The 17,781-nt window shown below is 37.2% G+C and overlaps 2 protein-coding genes across 2 annotated transcripts; one reads left to right on the forward strand and one right to left on the reverse strand.

Annotated features, from left to right (window-relative positions):
* Positions 1-1,499: 1,499 nt before the first annotated feature.
* Positions 1,500-16,691, reverse strand: cdc73 (cell division cycle 73, Paf1/RNA polymerase II complex component, homolog (S. cerevisiae)). Its single transcript, XM_087811099.1, has 17 exons — positions 16,535-16,691; positions 15,883-15,988; positions 15,735-15,804; positions 15,599-15,661; positions 15,459-15,511; positions 14,915-15,003; positions 14,603-14,816; positions 13,231-13,329; positions 12,896-12,974; positions 12,676-12,740; positions 7,198-7,255; positions 6,095-6,130; positions 5,915-6,002; positions 3,976-4,137; positions 3,735-3,835; positions 3,516-3,657; positions 1,500-1,978 (listed from the first exon to the last, which is right to left on the reverse strand). Exons 1-17 carry the CDS (start codon positions 16,663-16,665, stop codon positions 1,942-1,944), a joined length of 1,593 nt encoding a protein of 530 aa, XP_087667225.1. The 5' UTR covers positions 16,666-16,691; the 3' UTR covers positions 1,500-1,941.
* On the forward strand, positions 8,531-11,579 carry LOC148063425 (beta-1,3-galactosyltransferase 2-like). Its single transcript, XM_087811607.1, has 2 exons — positions 8,531-9,094; positions 10,037-11,579. The coding sequence occupies exon 2, from the start codon at positions 10,189-10,191 to the stop codon at positions 11,479-11,481; it is 1,293 nt and encodes a 430-aa protein (XP_087667733.1). The 5' UTR covers positions 8,531-9,094; positions 10,037-10,188; the 3' UTR covers positions 11,482-11,579.
* Positions 16,692-17,781: the final 1,090 nt, after the last annotated feature.

Below are 17,781 nucleotides of genomic sequence, written 5' to 3' on the forward strand. Positions count from 1 at the left end.
AAATCATGGCAACATAATACAAATTCTGCGTAGAAAGGAACGTTTTAGCTTCTTTTTCAAACAGTTATATAAAAATGGTACATCAAATATTCATGAATATTGATTTATGTTAGTTTTAATTAGAAAAAATGACATGAAGTTAATGATGGTCTGATGAAGCTTCATGAAACGGTGTCATAGATTGGAAAATAGTGCAGAGACCGCCATCTAGTGGACTATGAAAATAATGACACTGCTTTATGAAGCTTCATCAGACCATCACTAAATAAAGTATTTATTTTTTATTTTATTTAGTGATTACCAAAAAAACAATTTAAAAATAAAAATGATATGTGTAAGTTGTATACGGTTGGAAATTATTTAATTTTCCTAATAAAATAATGAATAATGACAAGTTTAAAAAAGAAAAAAAATCATAACTTTTTTATGATACAAGATAAAGATGCTGTTGCTTTCTGTTCCGGAGATATTTTACTATATTTATTGTAATTACGGTAATTTACTCTTTATTTAAACATGCATTATGAGCGTGAGTGTTATGTGGTTGGTGATGCAGGGACTTCTATTGTTGTAAAAACAAATATGCAAATACATAATTATATCTTTAACACGACTGGGAATCTCTCTTGCCAATGACACAATACGACCAGTAGATGGCGCAGTCGCGCGCATTTTAGACTGAACCATAAGAGGGCGAGGACTGGAGAAGCTCTGACATTGATGTGGTTTGGCAAATTTAGAAAGTTTATACGCACTTTTAAACTTCAAGAAGATAAAACACATTCATCAGAAGGTTAATTGTTGACCAATCAAAGTTAATGGACATTGTGGAGAGCTTTACACACAACGTTATTCATGATGACTCGTATTGAAATTTAGTTTAATTTAAATGTTTAGGAAAAAAAAACATTTAAATTAAACTACTTTATAGATAGATAGAGCGCAGAGGATCCGTCACGTGATCGTCTACGCGTCACATGATTTGCTGCAATAATAGCTCGGTACTCCTAGATTTGCTGGTGCCTGCAATAACAAACCTTTATATATAATTATACATTTAAAAGGATACGAATTAAAATACATGTTTAATTTAGAAATGTTTTCAAACTATGTGTAAAAAAAACATTACTTTTGTAAATGTTAGATTATCTATTCAATCATTTAAAATTAAATTCAACCTTTCAAAAAAGAAAAATAAGTCCATGTATTTAGAAGGGATTTGCTTTTTAAAAACGTATTCTTTAGAGATTGGCCACACATAGAATGTAAAAACTAAAGGTAACCGACCTCTGGACTGTGATCTTCAAGTTGTAAACAGTTGAAACTGACCTGCAGTTCCACAATGCTGCCACTACAGGCTGCAACAGACAGACACGAAGCAGGAAACAAAGCTCATGGGAAAATGGACTGGCCTTGATCGTGACTCGTGAAATTCTGTTTATCTCTAAGTGAGACGGTTTTCTCACACAAGATTCGAACAAAAACACTGAAAGATGAGCTTTGTCGTTTCATCAAGGATTTATTTGCTACTTCCACTTGAATTTAAGCAACAGATTCCACAGTTTCCTTTTCACGTACACATTTGTAAAACACCATTTTGCCCGACCATCAGCCAGAAGCCAAAAATGTTTTCTAGTATAAATTTACCTGCGTTGGCGCTCTGACAGGTTTAGCCTTTTTATTTACATTCAGAAAGAAAAAAAAACGTGAGAAAGGAATCCCTCGTTTTCTTTTTAAAGTCCGACATTTGTTCATCTTGCAGGATGGATGACCTAACGTAGCTTGATTTTACAGACTTTTTTTTCTTCTATTTCATTGTCCACATCCAAAGTGTTGCATCAGTAGAATCCACTGAGAGCCTCCGTCGACACAACAGAAGAAGAGATCGTGGCTGGAGATGAAGGGCGCTGGAGTTACAGCAGGGAGTTTTTCCACGTACGTCTAAAACCTGAGGTGGGATTTGTGTTTGACCATGTATCTGTGGACCAGAAGTGAAACACAAAATAAGCGTGTGCAACAATGACGGCGTAAAGATGGAACATATCACGAGGAAGTATCAAAAAAATTGGGCAACGAACAAAAATCTATTACTTTGACTTCCTGTTTAAACATGAGGCCAAATAATAAACGACGAAAACTTTAGAATCTGCCGAATACATGAAAAAAAAAAGGCACGTGTCTAAGATCTACTGTTCAGTGATCTGGAAAGAAGTGCAGGATTGCGTTTTGTGCGTCAGGCTTCAACTTAAAAACAAGAACTGAAACAACAATTGACGCGTTACATCAGATGAGAAGGATTTCCTGAAATGTCTTCTCTTTAAAGAAAACTGGTAATTCCTCAAAATGTTTCTCCTTTATGTAAGTGAGTAAGTAAGTAATATTTTTTTATATAGCGCTTTTCGAGACCAGGGTCACAAAGCGCTTAGACAATCAAAACAAAACTCAAAAATTAATACTTTAAAGATCAAGATAATACTGAGAACACATGAGTTCGAGAAATTCAAGGAAAAGCCTGAACAAATAGAAACGTCTTAAGGTGTTTCTTAAAGGAGTCAGTAGTCTAATGTAGTAGTTATGTAAACTAAATAGATAAGAGTAAAGTCACTTGTCGCTCTTGAATTCTTAGAAAATAGTTTTCAATGAAGTTTATCTCAATCCTTGTAAAAAGGATTCAAACTTTTTTTATGGTCTTTGATTTATCAAAGACATTCGTAACGATACGTCTAAGAACTTACTAGGGTTGTCAGAGTGAGATAATTCATCTATGACAATTGCACTTATATATATATATATATATATACACACACCTAATCCCATTACAGCAAACCCCTTCTAGTTGATAAGACTTTTTTTTTTTTTTAAATTCTTGTAGACACTTTTAATAGGTACAAGAAGTATACGCAACAGAAAACAGATTACAAAACTTAATTTACCATATCTTTCAGACTATAAGGAGCACTTAAAAACCTTTACTCTTCTCAAAAAATAAACTTGACAGTGCGCCTGATATATGAATTCTGGATGTAAATCCTGACCCGAAATGATTTAGGTGCTACACGGCGCTCAAAAATGCTTTAGCAAATGAATCACTGAAGTATAACTCTGCGAGCTGCACTTATCATCATAAAAGTATGCAAGTTGACCCTCAAAACTTCATCAACACCACAGTATGTGTGTGTTTTGGTAATGTTGTAGTCTATACACACTCGTCCTTCATGGGTCAACAGCAGCTCTGTACATACTGTATATATTGGTGAGAAACTAACATGGAGGAGAGGGAGGAAAACACATAAAAAGTTGATTTTTCTAAAATATTATGATTTGTTATCCCTGTAATCATTCAGATGTTAACTGTACAACAAAAAAACTTAGTCAAAGAACTTAGTTTAGTCTTCGAACCAAGATAGAATATCTGAACTTCTCATTCGGTGGCTGCTGTAGAAGTCTTTTGATAACATTCATGCTTTTGTTTTCACTGTAAATGTCGTGAGGTTGATGAGCAATAAAAACCACACCTGTCAAGAGTTTCCCAGAAGCGCAGAAAGACCGGACGATCAAGATGGCGGCGGTGGCGGCTCAGCTCACAGACGGTCACGTCCCACTTTTGCACGTTGGGGTCCAGCTTTGCCTCGTCGTACTTCAGATGAAACGCTCGGACTGGAGGAAACAAGGCGGTTAGTTTCAGGGAAATAGGGGGTGATAAGCCGTGGACCCGCATGAGGACGATGGCTTACTTTTGGCAAAGATGTCTACTGGCGCTCCATCGGGCAGCAGCCACGGCCAGCCCTTGAACTGCCAGGCAGGACCCTGAACAAACACGGCCACCACTCGATCCCTGCAAGAACGACGGTTGTGAGGAAACGTGAAGGCGTTTGTGCAGAAAAAAAACTGTCAAAAACATTAGAGCTAATCTGAGTCGTAATATAAAACACTACATGAAAACCACATGTATAGGTGACACGCAGACTTCCGTACCAGTCCTGCGGAGCCAGTTTGAGCGGCTGGTCAATGACTCGATATGGGACCGTCACACTGAGGGTGGTTCCTCCCGGCTGGATCTGGTCTTTTCGCCTTTGGAGCAGGACCTCGTTGTCACGCTGGATGCCCTGCTTCTTCTTATCTTCAGGTGTGACAAATCTAAGAAAAAAAACATACATGTGAGATTTGATATTTCTTGAAAGCTGAGTTTCAAAAATATAACATAGTCACATTCTAATATTCTTTCCACATAAAACCCCCCAGTTACAGTTTAAATCATAACCCCCGTTATTCTTTAATGGGTTACCTCCTAAGGAAACTCATTGTGACCGCCTGTAAAGGGCAGAACATGCATGAAGTGGAACTGTTGTTTAACATGGGAAAAAATGTGAGTCAATTCATAGTGTTAAACAATTTTAATTATTAAAGAGCAGATCCTGAATCAAATTGAAATGAATCGGTTCAGAAACTTATTATTCCAAATCCAATGGATTTTGGCAACTGGCAATGATATCCAACTAATGCTTTTCGACGTTTTATGAAACACCGGAGATATGAAGACCAAACTACTTGATGTCACACCAAAAGGGCAGAATGTATAACATGGTTAACAGGTTTACCAGGATGACAGAGAAGTTTAATTAATTTAGGTGCGTCTGTTCTGGCACAGAAAAATAGGCCAACATAACAAACATTCATTCAAAACTAATTTGATTATGCGATGTTTACTTGCGGATGAAGAGCATCCACACAACTCAGCATTGGACTTTATATTAAAACCACTTTACCTCTAAAAGTTTTCTTTGTTTTTAATTATCAGACATAAATAAAACGCGCAGAAGAACCAACCTGGACGTGGAACAGGCTGCAGTGTTTGGATTTTGGCAACTGGCAATGATATCCAACTCTATTTTTGAATATCTCATATTTTCTATCTTATCTTCTATCTTAATATCTTCATTTAAATAAAAAAGATGAAGTGACCTAAACACGTCAGTGATTTGGTTTCCATACAACTAGTGGGAACACATGCACAGGGTCTATATGAGACAAATAAATATGTGCATCAACATTCAAACACTTTTGTTAGCCATTAGAGAATAAAGAATTGGAATAAAACCTTCATATCAAGGAAATTATTAAGTTATACTGTATATACACATCTGTCCAGAGCTGCTCAGAATATTGTATTCCAAAGATACAAAAAAGATGGGCAACCAACAAAAAAAAACAAAAACATACCATATGGTTTTAAGGAACTTGACACATAATGTGACAAATAAAATTTAAAAAAGTTTCCAGTTTTCTGTCTGAGGCGGAACAGAAAACAGATTCTTTATTTCCTGGTCGGCTACAGATACGGGAATTTCAAGCAGACTCAAATGATTAGAATGCAGCAGGAATATGTTCCCAATATAAATCAAAACAGTGAACAATAATACAAAATATACTGTAGCTGAAACCAAAAGCATTATGGCAAGTGCAATAACAATAAAGCTTCTTCTGCAGAGGGAAAATGTCTTATGCATTTTTTTTTTCAAAGAGGCTTCCAACAATTACGCAAACCAATATTTCATCCATGGAATAAAGATTTTCTGAGCAATTTGTAATTGTAATGTTAAAAAATGATGTTGCTTTTATAATCTTATTACAATAAGCATGTAGTCATCCGGTGTTTGCTGGCTGCGTCCAGCAACAAATGAACAAACTGTTTGTATTCAAGTGTGTCATCCTCTGAGCTTTCGAATAAAAAGCCAGCAAGGAGAGAGGAACATCAGTGGTTTGGGACGAGCATTGAGAAGCCACTCCTTGTTGGTGGTAAAACCTGGATTCGGACTCCGTTTGTTATTCTAACACTCGTCTCTGTTCTCATTCCGATTGTCCGGGAGAAAATCCCTGACGGTTGATAAAGCAGAAAGAGGTCTTGTTATCTTACTTCAGATCTTGCAGAAGATCTTTGGCGTTGAGCATCGTGATTAGAGAAGTGGTAGCTGCAGGGATGATGATGATGGGAGTCCGTGATCCTACAGAGAAAAGAGAATTCATAGAATTTAAACACGTCAGGTGGCTTTTATTTAAAACACTGAAGTTGGATTTAATCAAAAAGAGCATTTACCTTTCTTTTGGTTCGGCGGTGGTCTTGCCTGTGAAACTGATAGGAAAAAATAAACATTTTATTCAGATTTATTCAAACAAATGGACAATTTTTATATCATACATGTAGAATTTAAGCAATATGACGCATACCGCCACCAAGGAGCTCATTTCAATATATTTATTAAAATTAAATTAATAAAGAAACTTCCATGACTCAAGGACTCCTGCTAGACAAGAGGGGTTAGCGGACTATTAGACCGCAACTGACCTTTGCTCGCTAGATTCAAAACCTCACCTAGCATAACTTTGTCACCACAGTCACGTTGACGATGATTTACTTTAGTTATCGAGTTCTACGCTTGGTTTAAGAAAGTCATGGTGTCCATTTATATCTGGGTTCTCAATTCTGTACGGCAAATACCCAGCACACGAGATGAAGTTGTAGAAGTTGTATTGTCAAATTATTAATTTTTTTTTAGATGTTAATTTTTTGATAACAAAATGAACACTTTGAAGTAGTACAGTAAAAAGTATATTACAGAAAGTAATGTGAGGTCATTTGGAAGTTTCTTCATCAATTCTGGTTCTGGTTCTGGATCTTGAGGTTTCGGGGTCAAGCACTTTTATCTTGAAACAGAGGAGTCATTCACAGAAACAAAATCCTCATGCGTCGGTCAGAGTCACACTAGCATGTGGAACTTAAGCTTGACCCACTAAAGTCATTTTCATGCCGATCAAATCTGAATCATCTCTTATAAACGGCTCATTGTCCCAAATGGAATTTCGGCAGCTTGGAAATGCTTCAGATACAAATGCTTTGACGTTTTATGAAACACCAGAGATATAAAGACCAAACTATTTGAAGTCATACCAAAAGGGCAGAATGTATTACATGGTTCACAGGCTTAACAGGTTGACAGAGAAGTTTAATTAATTTAGGTGCGTCTGTTGTGGCACAGAACAATACATTCATTCGAAAGTAATTCCATTCAAGCTTTACCTGCGGGTGAAGAGAAACCAAACAACACAGCATTGGAATTTATATTAAAACCACTTTACCTCCAACTGTTTTCTTTGTTTTTAATTATCAGAGACATAAATAAAACGCGCAGAAGAACCAACCTGGACGTGGAACAGGCTGCAGTGCTGGGGTTTGAGCCTTCCGAGCAGAAGCTCCCTCCTGCCAAACACAAAAAAATCATTTTGTTCAGAAACACCTCAGCAGCACCACCACTTCGTATTAGGGCTTTGTATTGGCAAGAATGTGGGCGATATGATACGCATCACGATACATGTGTGACGATACGAACTATTGCATTATATTGAGGTACTGTAGTAACAAAAATATATTGTTTATTTTAAAGATACACTTTTTATAGCAAATAAATTAGTATTTACACTTTCTTTAATCAAATGTGAAAGTGTTTGTAGGAAAGTGCTTCTCAAAATACTAATACAAATGTAAACTTACATTTACAATAAACAATGAAGCGCATTAACAGTCACAAACAACCTGGAGCAACATGCAATATCCAGTATCTCTCAGTTTTTAATGGTTTAGCTTTAAACTCAAAAACTTCACTTTTAAAGCCAAAATGAGTCCAAACATCAGCTTTAAAAGCCAACGTTAAATATATATATACAACCTTTGAAATAACATTTTACATAATTTCCAAGTCATTTCATTTAGCATTAAAAAAAAAAAGAAGAAAAAAAGTACATAATTAGATATGATTTGACACAATTTAAAAGCAAGTTAGTGTAGCATTTAATGGGTTTATGACCAAACTAGCTTGTAATATGTATTTTTGTGTCATCAGCAGGACAAAGGTACCAAAATCTGGTTCTATGACCATGGTGCAACTGTGCTTGATTGGCCAGAAAACTCACCTGATCCGACCTTTTTTCTATTGGTTTTCTGAGAGACTGAATTTTGGGTTTTCATTATCTATAAGCTACAATCATCAACATTTTAGGAAATAAATATTTGAAGTGTTTTGCTCCATTTGTGAATCTAAATAATATATGGGTCATTCTAAAATGAGACAAAAAATATTTAAATTACATTTTCTTTTAGATGTACCTGTATGTGAATATTTGCGTTGCGTTTATTTTGCCTGTCTACCTATTGTTTACCTAATTTCTTAAGTAGAGATTGATCTTTTTGTACATTTATTTCACTTGCATCGTTGTTCATTTAACATGTTATTAAGTGTTATAAATCAAGCAGAAGAAATTACATTTATTAAAAGATGCCTCTATTGGTGAAACCCTAAAAACAGAAAAACTGTCAAATTAATCAAGATCAAATTAAATGAAAAGGCTACACTTTTAATTATGATTTACAGATGAAAGAGGAAAAAAAGTCTATTGATCATTATGTTTAAAATATTTCACTGCTAACCGACTATCAATCCGAGAATTGTTGTTTTAACAACTGAATAGGTTTATGACATGAGGATAGGCAGGATTTAAAAAAAACTATAAAGCACTCATTTGGTCAAATACCAGTTCTTTACAACTCAACCAATTAAAATAAAACATCCCTCTCCACGGAGAGTGGGCGTGAATACAAATGCGTCAAAGCCCAACCCCCATCCTCATTAACTGAACCCAGCAGCGGAGGAGACTGCGTGACATGGTGGAAGAGCCTCAGCAGCCGGGAGCTGCTTTTCAGACCAGAGCCCAGACTCGCAGGACCATACGACGTCCATCTCGCTGCTCCACGCCCTCACAAGACAACAAACCGTGATGGCAGAGTGAAGGCATCGGGGGGGCTGCACAACAAGGGGGATGAGGAGGAAAATGGAGACGGCATGAAAGTGGAAGCGAGGAAGACCGACACCGGACTAAAAGAAAAAAAGGGCTGCTTGAGGACTTGGCTTAACGCACGGCAGATCGCTTATTGATGTGGAACAGGAAACAGACTGCAGATAACTTGGCGAGCGTCTCAATTCCTCTCTGCTCGAGGCAACAGCAGCGGGCTGCAGTGATAACATCACGCCTCTGATGCTGCAAGGTAGATGCCATGTCTTTGCACTATAGCGCCTCCGACACACGCTCAGCCTTTCACGGGGACAATTGCTATTGTGAATGTGTGCTATAGATAAGTAAGTAAGTAATATTTATTTGTATAGCGCTTTTCGAGACCAGGGTCACAAAGCGATAAGACAATCAAAACAATACTCAAAAAAAGTACATGGACTTTTAAGATCAAGGTAATACTGAGAACAACACAGGAGTTCGAGAAATTCAAGGATATCTGCATTTTTCTAAAGACAACACCATCCCTCTTAAAAGAGGCGGCAAAGAAAAACAATGGTGGACCAAGGGTGTTAGTCGCATGACACTATTAATATTTAATCTAAATTGCCTTTTTTTTAAATGAAGCTTTTCTATCCGCTTTCAAAAATGTAACTCTTTAATATCTTTTCAAATGATACTATGTTGTTTGAAAATACTAGCAGAGAAAGAATCAAATTCTACTCCAGAATATAAAGAATGGATGATACAAATAACTTACAACTTTTTTCATCCAATTTCATTTGTATTATTTATCTAAACGGGTATTTTAGTGGTGTAAATGTGAGATCAAATACAATTATTGGAATAAACATGATTTTTGTGTGTGTTGGTAAAGAAAGTTAAAAGGAAAACGTTTGCGTTTATGGAGGAATACATTATATTATACCCGAGTCAATTAATTTACTCTTAACATATATTACATTACTATGTGTTTAGAAATTATTTAATCTTTAGGCTGTTTACGGTTGGAAGTTGTATACATTTAAATAGTTCCTGAAACAGTAACCTTCTCCAATTCCAAATAATCCTGAATGAATTGTTGCACTTGGACCATAAATAAATACAATGTATGAAACTCCTGGCAGTAACCACACAGTATTTTGAGCGTGATCAATATTACATGATTTTTAATCTGACATTCTTCTCTATATTTCAGGTAACAGGGGGCAGAGCCAGTGGATTCCCATAACAATAGCGGACCATTTGGATAAAAGCTCGGTTGCGGTCCACTGCATCCATTAGCAGCTGGTCAGGATCCACTGACCAATACAAGTGCGCGACTGTCAGATTGATTAAGCAGCGGCCATCATGCAGTGGAGACGACGCCATTGTTGCACGTACATGGCAAGACTCCTGTACCTCCTCTCCCTGCTGGGAGTGCTGATCTTTCTGGTACATCAGGTTTGGCTTCCCAAAATCACTGGCATGCATTGGTGGAGGGATCACCCGGTGGTGTACAGAGATGGAGGGCTACTCGCCACTAAAGACAAAGGGAACTTGAGCAGCCAACATTCTATGTGGAGGTTTGTGATCGGTCCAACAGTTAAGGAAGACACAAACATCAGTTCCCCTCAGCAGGAAGTTGCCCTTTCCCAGCATAAAACATCACTGCAGGACTCATTAACTCAGAGGAGCCTCAATAGAGACAGCAAGGCAACAGATGAACTAACTCCAGGGCCATTCCGGTATACCATTAATGAGTCGGACAAATGTGCAGAAGGCAGTCCAGCACCCTTCCTGGTGTTTCTCATTGCCACAGAGGCACGGCAGGTGGAGGCAAGAAACGCCATCAGGGAGACGTGGGCAAATGAAACAGTGTTTCCATCTGTGAGAATTCTCCGCCTGTTTCTACTGGGGAAAACCATCGGGGAACTCGGGACTCTACAGCAAAAAATGCTGGAATCAGAAAGTCGGCGGAAACGTGACATCATCCAGCAAGACTTTGTGGATACCTACAAAAACTTGACGCTGAAGACGCTGATGGGTATGAACTGGGTTGCACTTTACTGCCCACGGGCCAGCTACGTCATGAAGACGGACAGCGACATGTTCGTCAATACAGAATATCTCATCTCCAAGCTTCTCCGACCAGAGGTGAAACCCAAGGTCAACTATTTCACTGGCAACAACATGAGAAACTTCTCACCAAACCGAAACAAGAACAGCAAATGGTACATGCCACCAGAAATATACCCAGGTACGAGGTACCCCACCTTCTGCTCGGGGACGGGGTATGTCTTTTCAAGCGACTTGGCTACAAAAATATACAAAGCCTCTTCGAGAATAGAATTTCTTCACCTTGAGGACGTCTACGTGGGATTATGTCTGGCACAGATCGGGATCGAGCCTTCTCCACCACCGAATGGGTTCTTATTCAATCACTGGCGGGTGGCTTACTCAAGCTGCAAGTACAGTCACCTCATCACGTCGCATGGTTTTAATCCCAATGAACTACTGAAATATTGGAATCACCTGCAAACCAACAAACTCAACGCCTGCATCAGCATGTTCAAGGAGCGAGGGGGCACAGGAGGGGGCCGGAGGCCTAGAGTGCCCAGAAGCAACGGGGCCAGACGACACCTCCCACCGAAACTAAAATAATATTGCTTGTGATTAAGTGCTCTTCAAATGTTGGGTGTGTGACTCATGTATTTTTGATAAAGAGGTTTAACCAAATAAACGAAATATACAGAAAATGTAATGTGGTCTAGATTTATAAGCCAAGTTAAAACAAACGCATATCAGGATATTGTATTAATAAAGTTATGCCATTTGTTGTCCACTCAACACTGCACTTTGAGTCACTGATAAGGAGATGGTCAGTTTTTAAGACAATAATAAAGTCTGCGAGGTGCTCACACTAACACAAAACGCTGAGCAGGAAAGTAGGCGTGTTTGATGGAGATGGATGCCGAAAGATTGACAATCCCGTGTCACAACGCCAGCAGATATGATCATTTGCACAGAGGGACATTTTCCAAGAGCTAGTTTGCATTTGTCTCTTGGTTGGATACACAGCCACTGTTTTCAGTGAGTCACACCATCCACCTCTACGTGTCCAAAGTCATTTATGACGCACAGCAGTACAGATTCATCAGCAACTGAAAACATCTTTTAGGATTTATTTTTAGTAACAAAGCAGAGAAATCGGACAGATCTGATGATAGAATAGAAAATAGATAGAAGTTGCATTGAAAATTGAATTAATGAATGAATGGTTTATTTTAGGCACGACTTTGCATTAACGGTGAGCTGAAGAAATTCCACGACATAATGGTGAAACAAGGGTATACAATTGCCATCAGCTACCAATTTGAAATGCTTTTGTCTTGTTGTCTGTGATCATATGCAGATTGACATAATATTGCAAAGAAGTTTGCTGCTGCAGACTATAAAACCTCTGAATAATGCAAACACATTAAGCCATCTAAGAGCCTTCATCTTTGCTTTTAAGGAACAACAACTCAACATCAAACTCCAAATAAACAATCCCACATTTTACATGAGAATTTGCAGTTAACATTTAAGTACCAACCAGTAAGCTGAATCATATCAAGTTTATGTAATATGAATTCCATTCTGTACGTGTCATCTGTAATCTGGAAAAAAGATATACTTTTAAATACTCCGTTGAAAATTCAACCAACCGCTAATTTATATAAAAACTAGAAAGCAACACCTAACTAACATGTCACACACACATACCTAACCACATGCCCTAACAAAGCACATCTGATAAGAGAGGAACTTCATGGAATTTGTTAGTTCCGCAAAACAAACTTTTCTCCGTCTTACCGTCACAGACTTGAGGGTCATCCCGTGATAGGTTCCCATAGTATCAATCTTGAAACCCTCAGTTTCTAAAGAAAAGATCAAATATGAATGAATGTTTGGCATATTGTATATTCCACTGTACAGGAGACAGGGTTCAAAATTTTAATACATTTCAATACACCGTAATAAGATTTAACTGATGGTGTCACACTAATGCTGTACATTTGCAAGTGAAACTCACCCTCTTTTCCTTTGAATCTCTCCTGATCGTATCTGTTGTAGGCAGCTTGAACAGGCTGTTTGTTTCTCATGGACGGATCCTGGAAACGATTTTTAATAATACAAAAATATTAAAAATCTTGTTGTTTATAAGGTAAGGTAAAAAAAACTTTATTGATATGAAATTGTTTATGCAACAGAACTTTTAAAAACATTTACAATTGAAGGAAACAATAAGTAAAAAATATCTGAGCAAGATAATTAAAGATGACATCACATTCTGGTAAGTCACTGGTTAAAGATTACACAGGCACTGGTATGATTCACAACACAAAAGGCACAGCAGGACATTCTTACCACTTGAGCTGCGTTCTGCGCTGGCCTTTGCTCTGGTGCTCGACCCTCTTCTCTTGCTTTTACCGACTGAAGAATGGCAAAGATGCTCTTAGAGAAATTCTGTTTAGAAATAAAAACAACCATGAAACAATGTCTTGAATCCATGTTAAAAAAATGAATTCTTTGCAACTGGTGTCAGGATTATGCACATTGTTTTAACTATTATATTGAGTTTTTGTGACCGTACATGCTTGTCCTTGAAAAAGGGGTTTAATGTTTAAAACCTTAAATACATGTACATTTGTATTGGCAATACTATGGTCACTACAAATGTTCGCAGAATAAAACATCATGTCACAATTTTGACATATTATCGCTTTGTCAGTTTGTCATAAACCTTAGTTTTTCTATAATACAGTTCAAGTAGTGCAACTATTGTGAGTTTGTGAAACAATTTAGCTGCATCCCTGCCAAGAGACCCTTCCCTCCCATGTGTTTCAACATGTTGTAACTGTCTGAATATGTGCCTTTTTTAACTCCTGAACGGCACCCCCTTCAGGAGGAGAGCAGGGAGGCTTGTATTTCTCCACCTAACCACTTTTCCCCATGTGATCGAGTTTGAGAGAAGTTTGGCGCCACAGTCTCTATGAATGACCTGCTTTTTCCACTTAAAATAAAAAAAAGACTGGTTTTGTTCTTGAAAAAAACTAGCTGTAAAATCGTTTCTGAACCAGAAGAAATCTTCTCAGCGAAAAAAGAAATTGAATAAATGATTAAAATTGACTGAAACATTTCACTTTTGACTGCAAATCTAGCATACTTACTTTTACCATAGAGGTAATTACACTTTTGTTTGAACCCTTCAAAATGATTTTCTTATTCAATTCCTTCAGTAACATTCTGTCATTTGCTCAAATGCACAGCAGAAAAAAAAAAAAGTACTAATCAGTAGGAATATAAAGTACAAATAATACAAGTGCACACCACAGTCCAAGTTGTTAACAGGATACAAAAAGTTAACTTAGGTTCAGCCTTCCACTCACATCATCCATGATGGACAGTCATTTTTCCAAGGGTCTCCTTTCTGCAACTGTCACTAGGTAGTCCAGCTTATTTAGGACTGAAGTAATGAGTAAATTCTGACTGGAACAATTCTCATTGTTCTAATTCTTGGCCATTTTTTTCATTACAGACATTTTTGGGACATGGATTTAACTAGAACTTTTCCTTTTCTATAAAAAGGATACATATATATTTTGATATAAACACATGACATTCCATAAATTTCTTTATTCAAGATCATAAATGTTTTTGCTTAAAAGATGCACTAGAACAAAAATCCCACCATAATGTCTAATCATAGTGTGAACGCTATGATTTTACAGTGTCTTACCTTCCCAGAGCTCTGAAGAATAGTCGTTCTTGTCCTCCATACTCTTTCTCTGCTGACAATGTCTCGAGTGACGTCCACCTCGGCGTCCACGAAGCTTCTCTGCTTGAGGGTTATGTCATCGTCCAGATCTGTTTTAATGGTGGAACGTTTCTTTGCCATGATCTTTGCTTTGATGGCGGCAATCTTCTCCACAGACATGGCCTCAGACAGAGATCTGAACGAGTGAAAGAGAACCCATTAAGATTTAGTTTAAAAAAAAACAGTTTTGGTTTTGTAGACAATTATCTTAAAGTGCTATGAACGTGGTCACACCTAATCTGGTCTGTCTGCACGATTCCCTCTTTATGGCCTTCCAGTCGAGCGGCAAGACGCTCCTTGTCCAGACGCACTCGCTCCTCATCCTTAGGGAGAAATCAAATTCTAATAAAGGATTCTGAATTTGATAATAATAAAAAAAAAAGTTAAAAGATTTAGACAGTCTAATCAGATATAACCAAGTGTTGTTTGATTCAATTAATAAACATGAGAAACATGAGTTTAGTTTACTAATAGAATGTTAACGATAAGTTTTTTTTTTTCATCCTTTACACTTGCTTTTGTCATGCATCTCTTTCTTCTGTAATACACTATTGTCCAAAATCAAAACACCATAACATTGAAGTGGCATTCATTCAATTTGTGTTTAGTTTACTAAATATATACAGTAGTTGAAAAGTTTCTCAAGAGTCAATCGGCACTTATCATTCATATGACAATACAATTTTCAATGTTTAACAAAAATAAAACTTCAACGGCCACTTTAAATTTACTGGTGTCATAGATTAATCGAAGAAATCTCTTGATCACATCAAAATACCTCAATCCGTGGTTTTTTCGCTTCCGATGATACTTCGTCAGCTGCTCGTTTGACTAAAAGAAAATTAAATGTGTTTGTTAGTACACAGAAATACTTTTTTTAAATTCCGAATTGGGATAAGAAAGATTACTGTAACTTACGTTGTGTTGGTCTCTGCAAACCTATTTCAATAGGTGCACTTCTGTCGATACTAGTTGAAGTTGCTGTAAAAGAAAAGTTGTACAGTTTAAGTAAAACACCTGAATCAGCATTAAAAAAAAGAAAAGTGTCACTTACAACTTTCGCCATTGAGATACGACAGCAAGCCTTTTCGATCCGGTCGTCTGACAACCGGTATATTCTCTGTCTGCAATTGAAATAAAAAGGTCACATTTCATTCATAATTTTTGATAACCTAAATGACAATGAACATAAATGTACTCACCGCTGCTCTTCGCACATAGAACGAATGGGCAAGATGCACATTGTTGAGCAAGAACAATATCGAGTCCAAGGTATAATATTCTTTTGGTTGTCCCTCTTTACCCGTTCTGAACACAAGAACACAATAGCATAGGAAATGGTGAGACATTTACAGATAAATATACAGGAACAATATTGTCTGTGGTCTTAAATAAACCAGTTTTAAAGGTGAACATATGTCTTCCTCAAAAGGATGGCTTGGGTTGTGGGACCCAGAGGTCATCAGTCAATATCCAAATATTCCATATAAAGTATAACATAAAATACCGAATAACGCATCAGCAGACTTTCATTTACACAGCTCGACCATCTATAAATAAAACGTTATTTCAGCGCCTGCTAATGCTAGTCAGTTAGCATCACACTCATACTACTAGTTTCGTCAGGCGCTATAAATATACGAAAGTTTACCAAATGCACAAGTATAACTACAAGAGGAAATATATGTTGTTTTCAGGCAGTTCGGGCAATACAAAGGTATGTATTAAAAGTTTACATTGCAGTTTAATAAGTTCCTAGTGTTGTGTTAGCATCCGTCTGTTAGCGACAGTGTTGATAGCACAAGGTGGCTCTGAGCTAAAGGCCCGCAAGAATGTCGATAAACACTGACATACCCCCAGATTATGTAGTTAGTCTTGACATTCTTCGGCCAAGAGAATTCTCCGAATATAACCTCGTCCCCTTTAGCGACGATTTCCTTTTTCTGGATGTTGTACTGACGAAGAACACTTAACACATCCGCCATGTTCACTTTTCTTGTGTGGAAGTGGATTCGAAAGGCCCCCGATTATCAACATCAGGTAGTCCCGCACGATGCCTGATCCCAACTTTTCCCTCTTAAAATATGAATGTTGGTTATTAAAAATTGTTTTGTTCAGATTTACAGGTAGTTAAGACACGTAAACTCCGCAGTCATTGTTTTATTTACTGTTCTATTAAAAGGTAACAACATAAATAACTGGCCTTCAACAGAACAGCGTTCATATAAATCTCAGTAAATATAGATATCCACTTTTTTTTCTTTTTTTTAATGAGAAAATATTACATACCAAGGTTTTGATAATATATAATCGAATTTATAGTTCGCTTTTGATATTATCACTTTATTCTTTTTTTTTTAAATTGTCATTGAATGTTATAACGTAATACAATGCCTTTCCTACTGATTTTTATACTCTTTTTTTTCAACATTTTATTTATTTGACTGATGGGTAATTCTGACTCGAATACATTTCCAATTCGACTTTATTGGATATATAACAAAATGAATATTTTTCCCAGACTTTTCTTTCAGGAATCACTAGAAGGTTAATGTTAAAGCAGCTCTATGCGATTTTTAGTCGAGCGACGCCAGTGGACTAAAGTGGTAGTGTTTGACCCGACGGGAGACCACGTTAACATACCTGGGCAGGTGCTCAGGGAATGTGCAGATCAGCTGGCATGTGTACTAACGGACATCTTTGACACCTCGCTGTACCACACCATAGTGCCATCCTGCTTCAAGAGTGCCTTCAGCATCATCCCAGTGCCAAAGAAAACTCATATCACATCACTGAATGACTGGCATTGACTCCCATCATGATGAAGAGCTTTGAGCGACCAGATCATCTCCAGAATCCCTTCCATGTTTGACCACTGATCAAATCGGTCCACCGAGGATTAGTAAGGTTTTTATGGTGAGGTTTTAAATTGTTGTAACAGCAAACAGTTCCTAAATTATTTAAAAACTGCTTCTTGCACCTATTTAAATAGATGCAGTAGATAGTATTTTTATTTTGGCGTTCACATGATCCGCCTGATATTAAACAAAGGTTTAAAGACATTATTGCCCGATTTCAGAGACGTTGACTTTTCACCATTT

The sequence above is a fragment of the Callionymus lyra genome, chromosome 16, assembly GCF_982586985.1.
Source record: "Callionymus lyra chromosome 16, fCalLyr1.hap1.1, whole genome shotgun sequence".
NCBI lineage: Eukaryota > Metazoa > Chordata > Actinopteri > Syngnathiformes > Callionymidae > Callionymus > Callionymus lyra.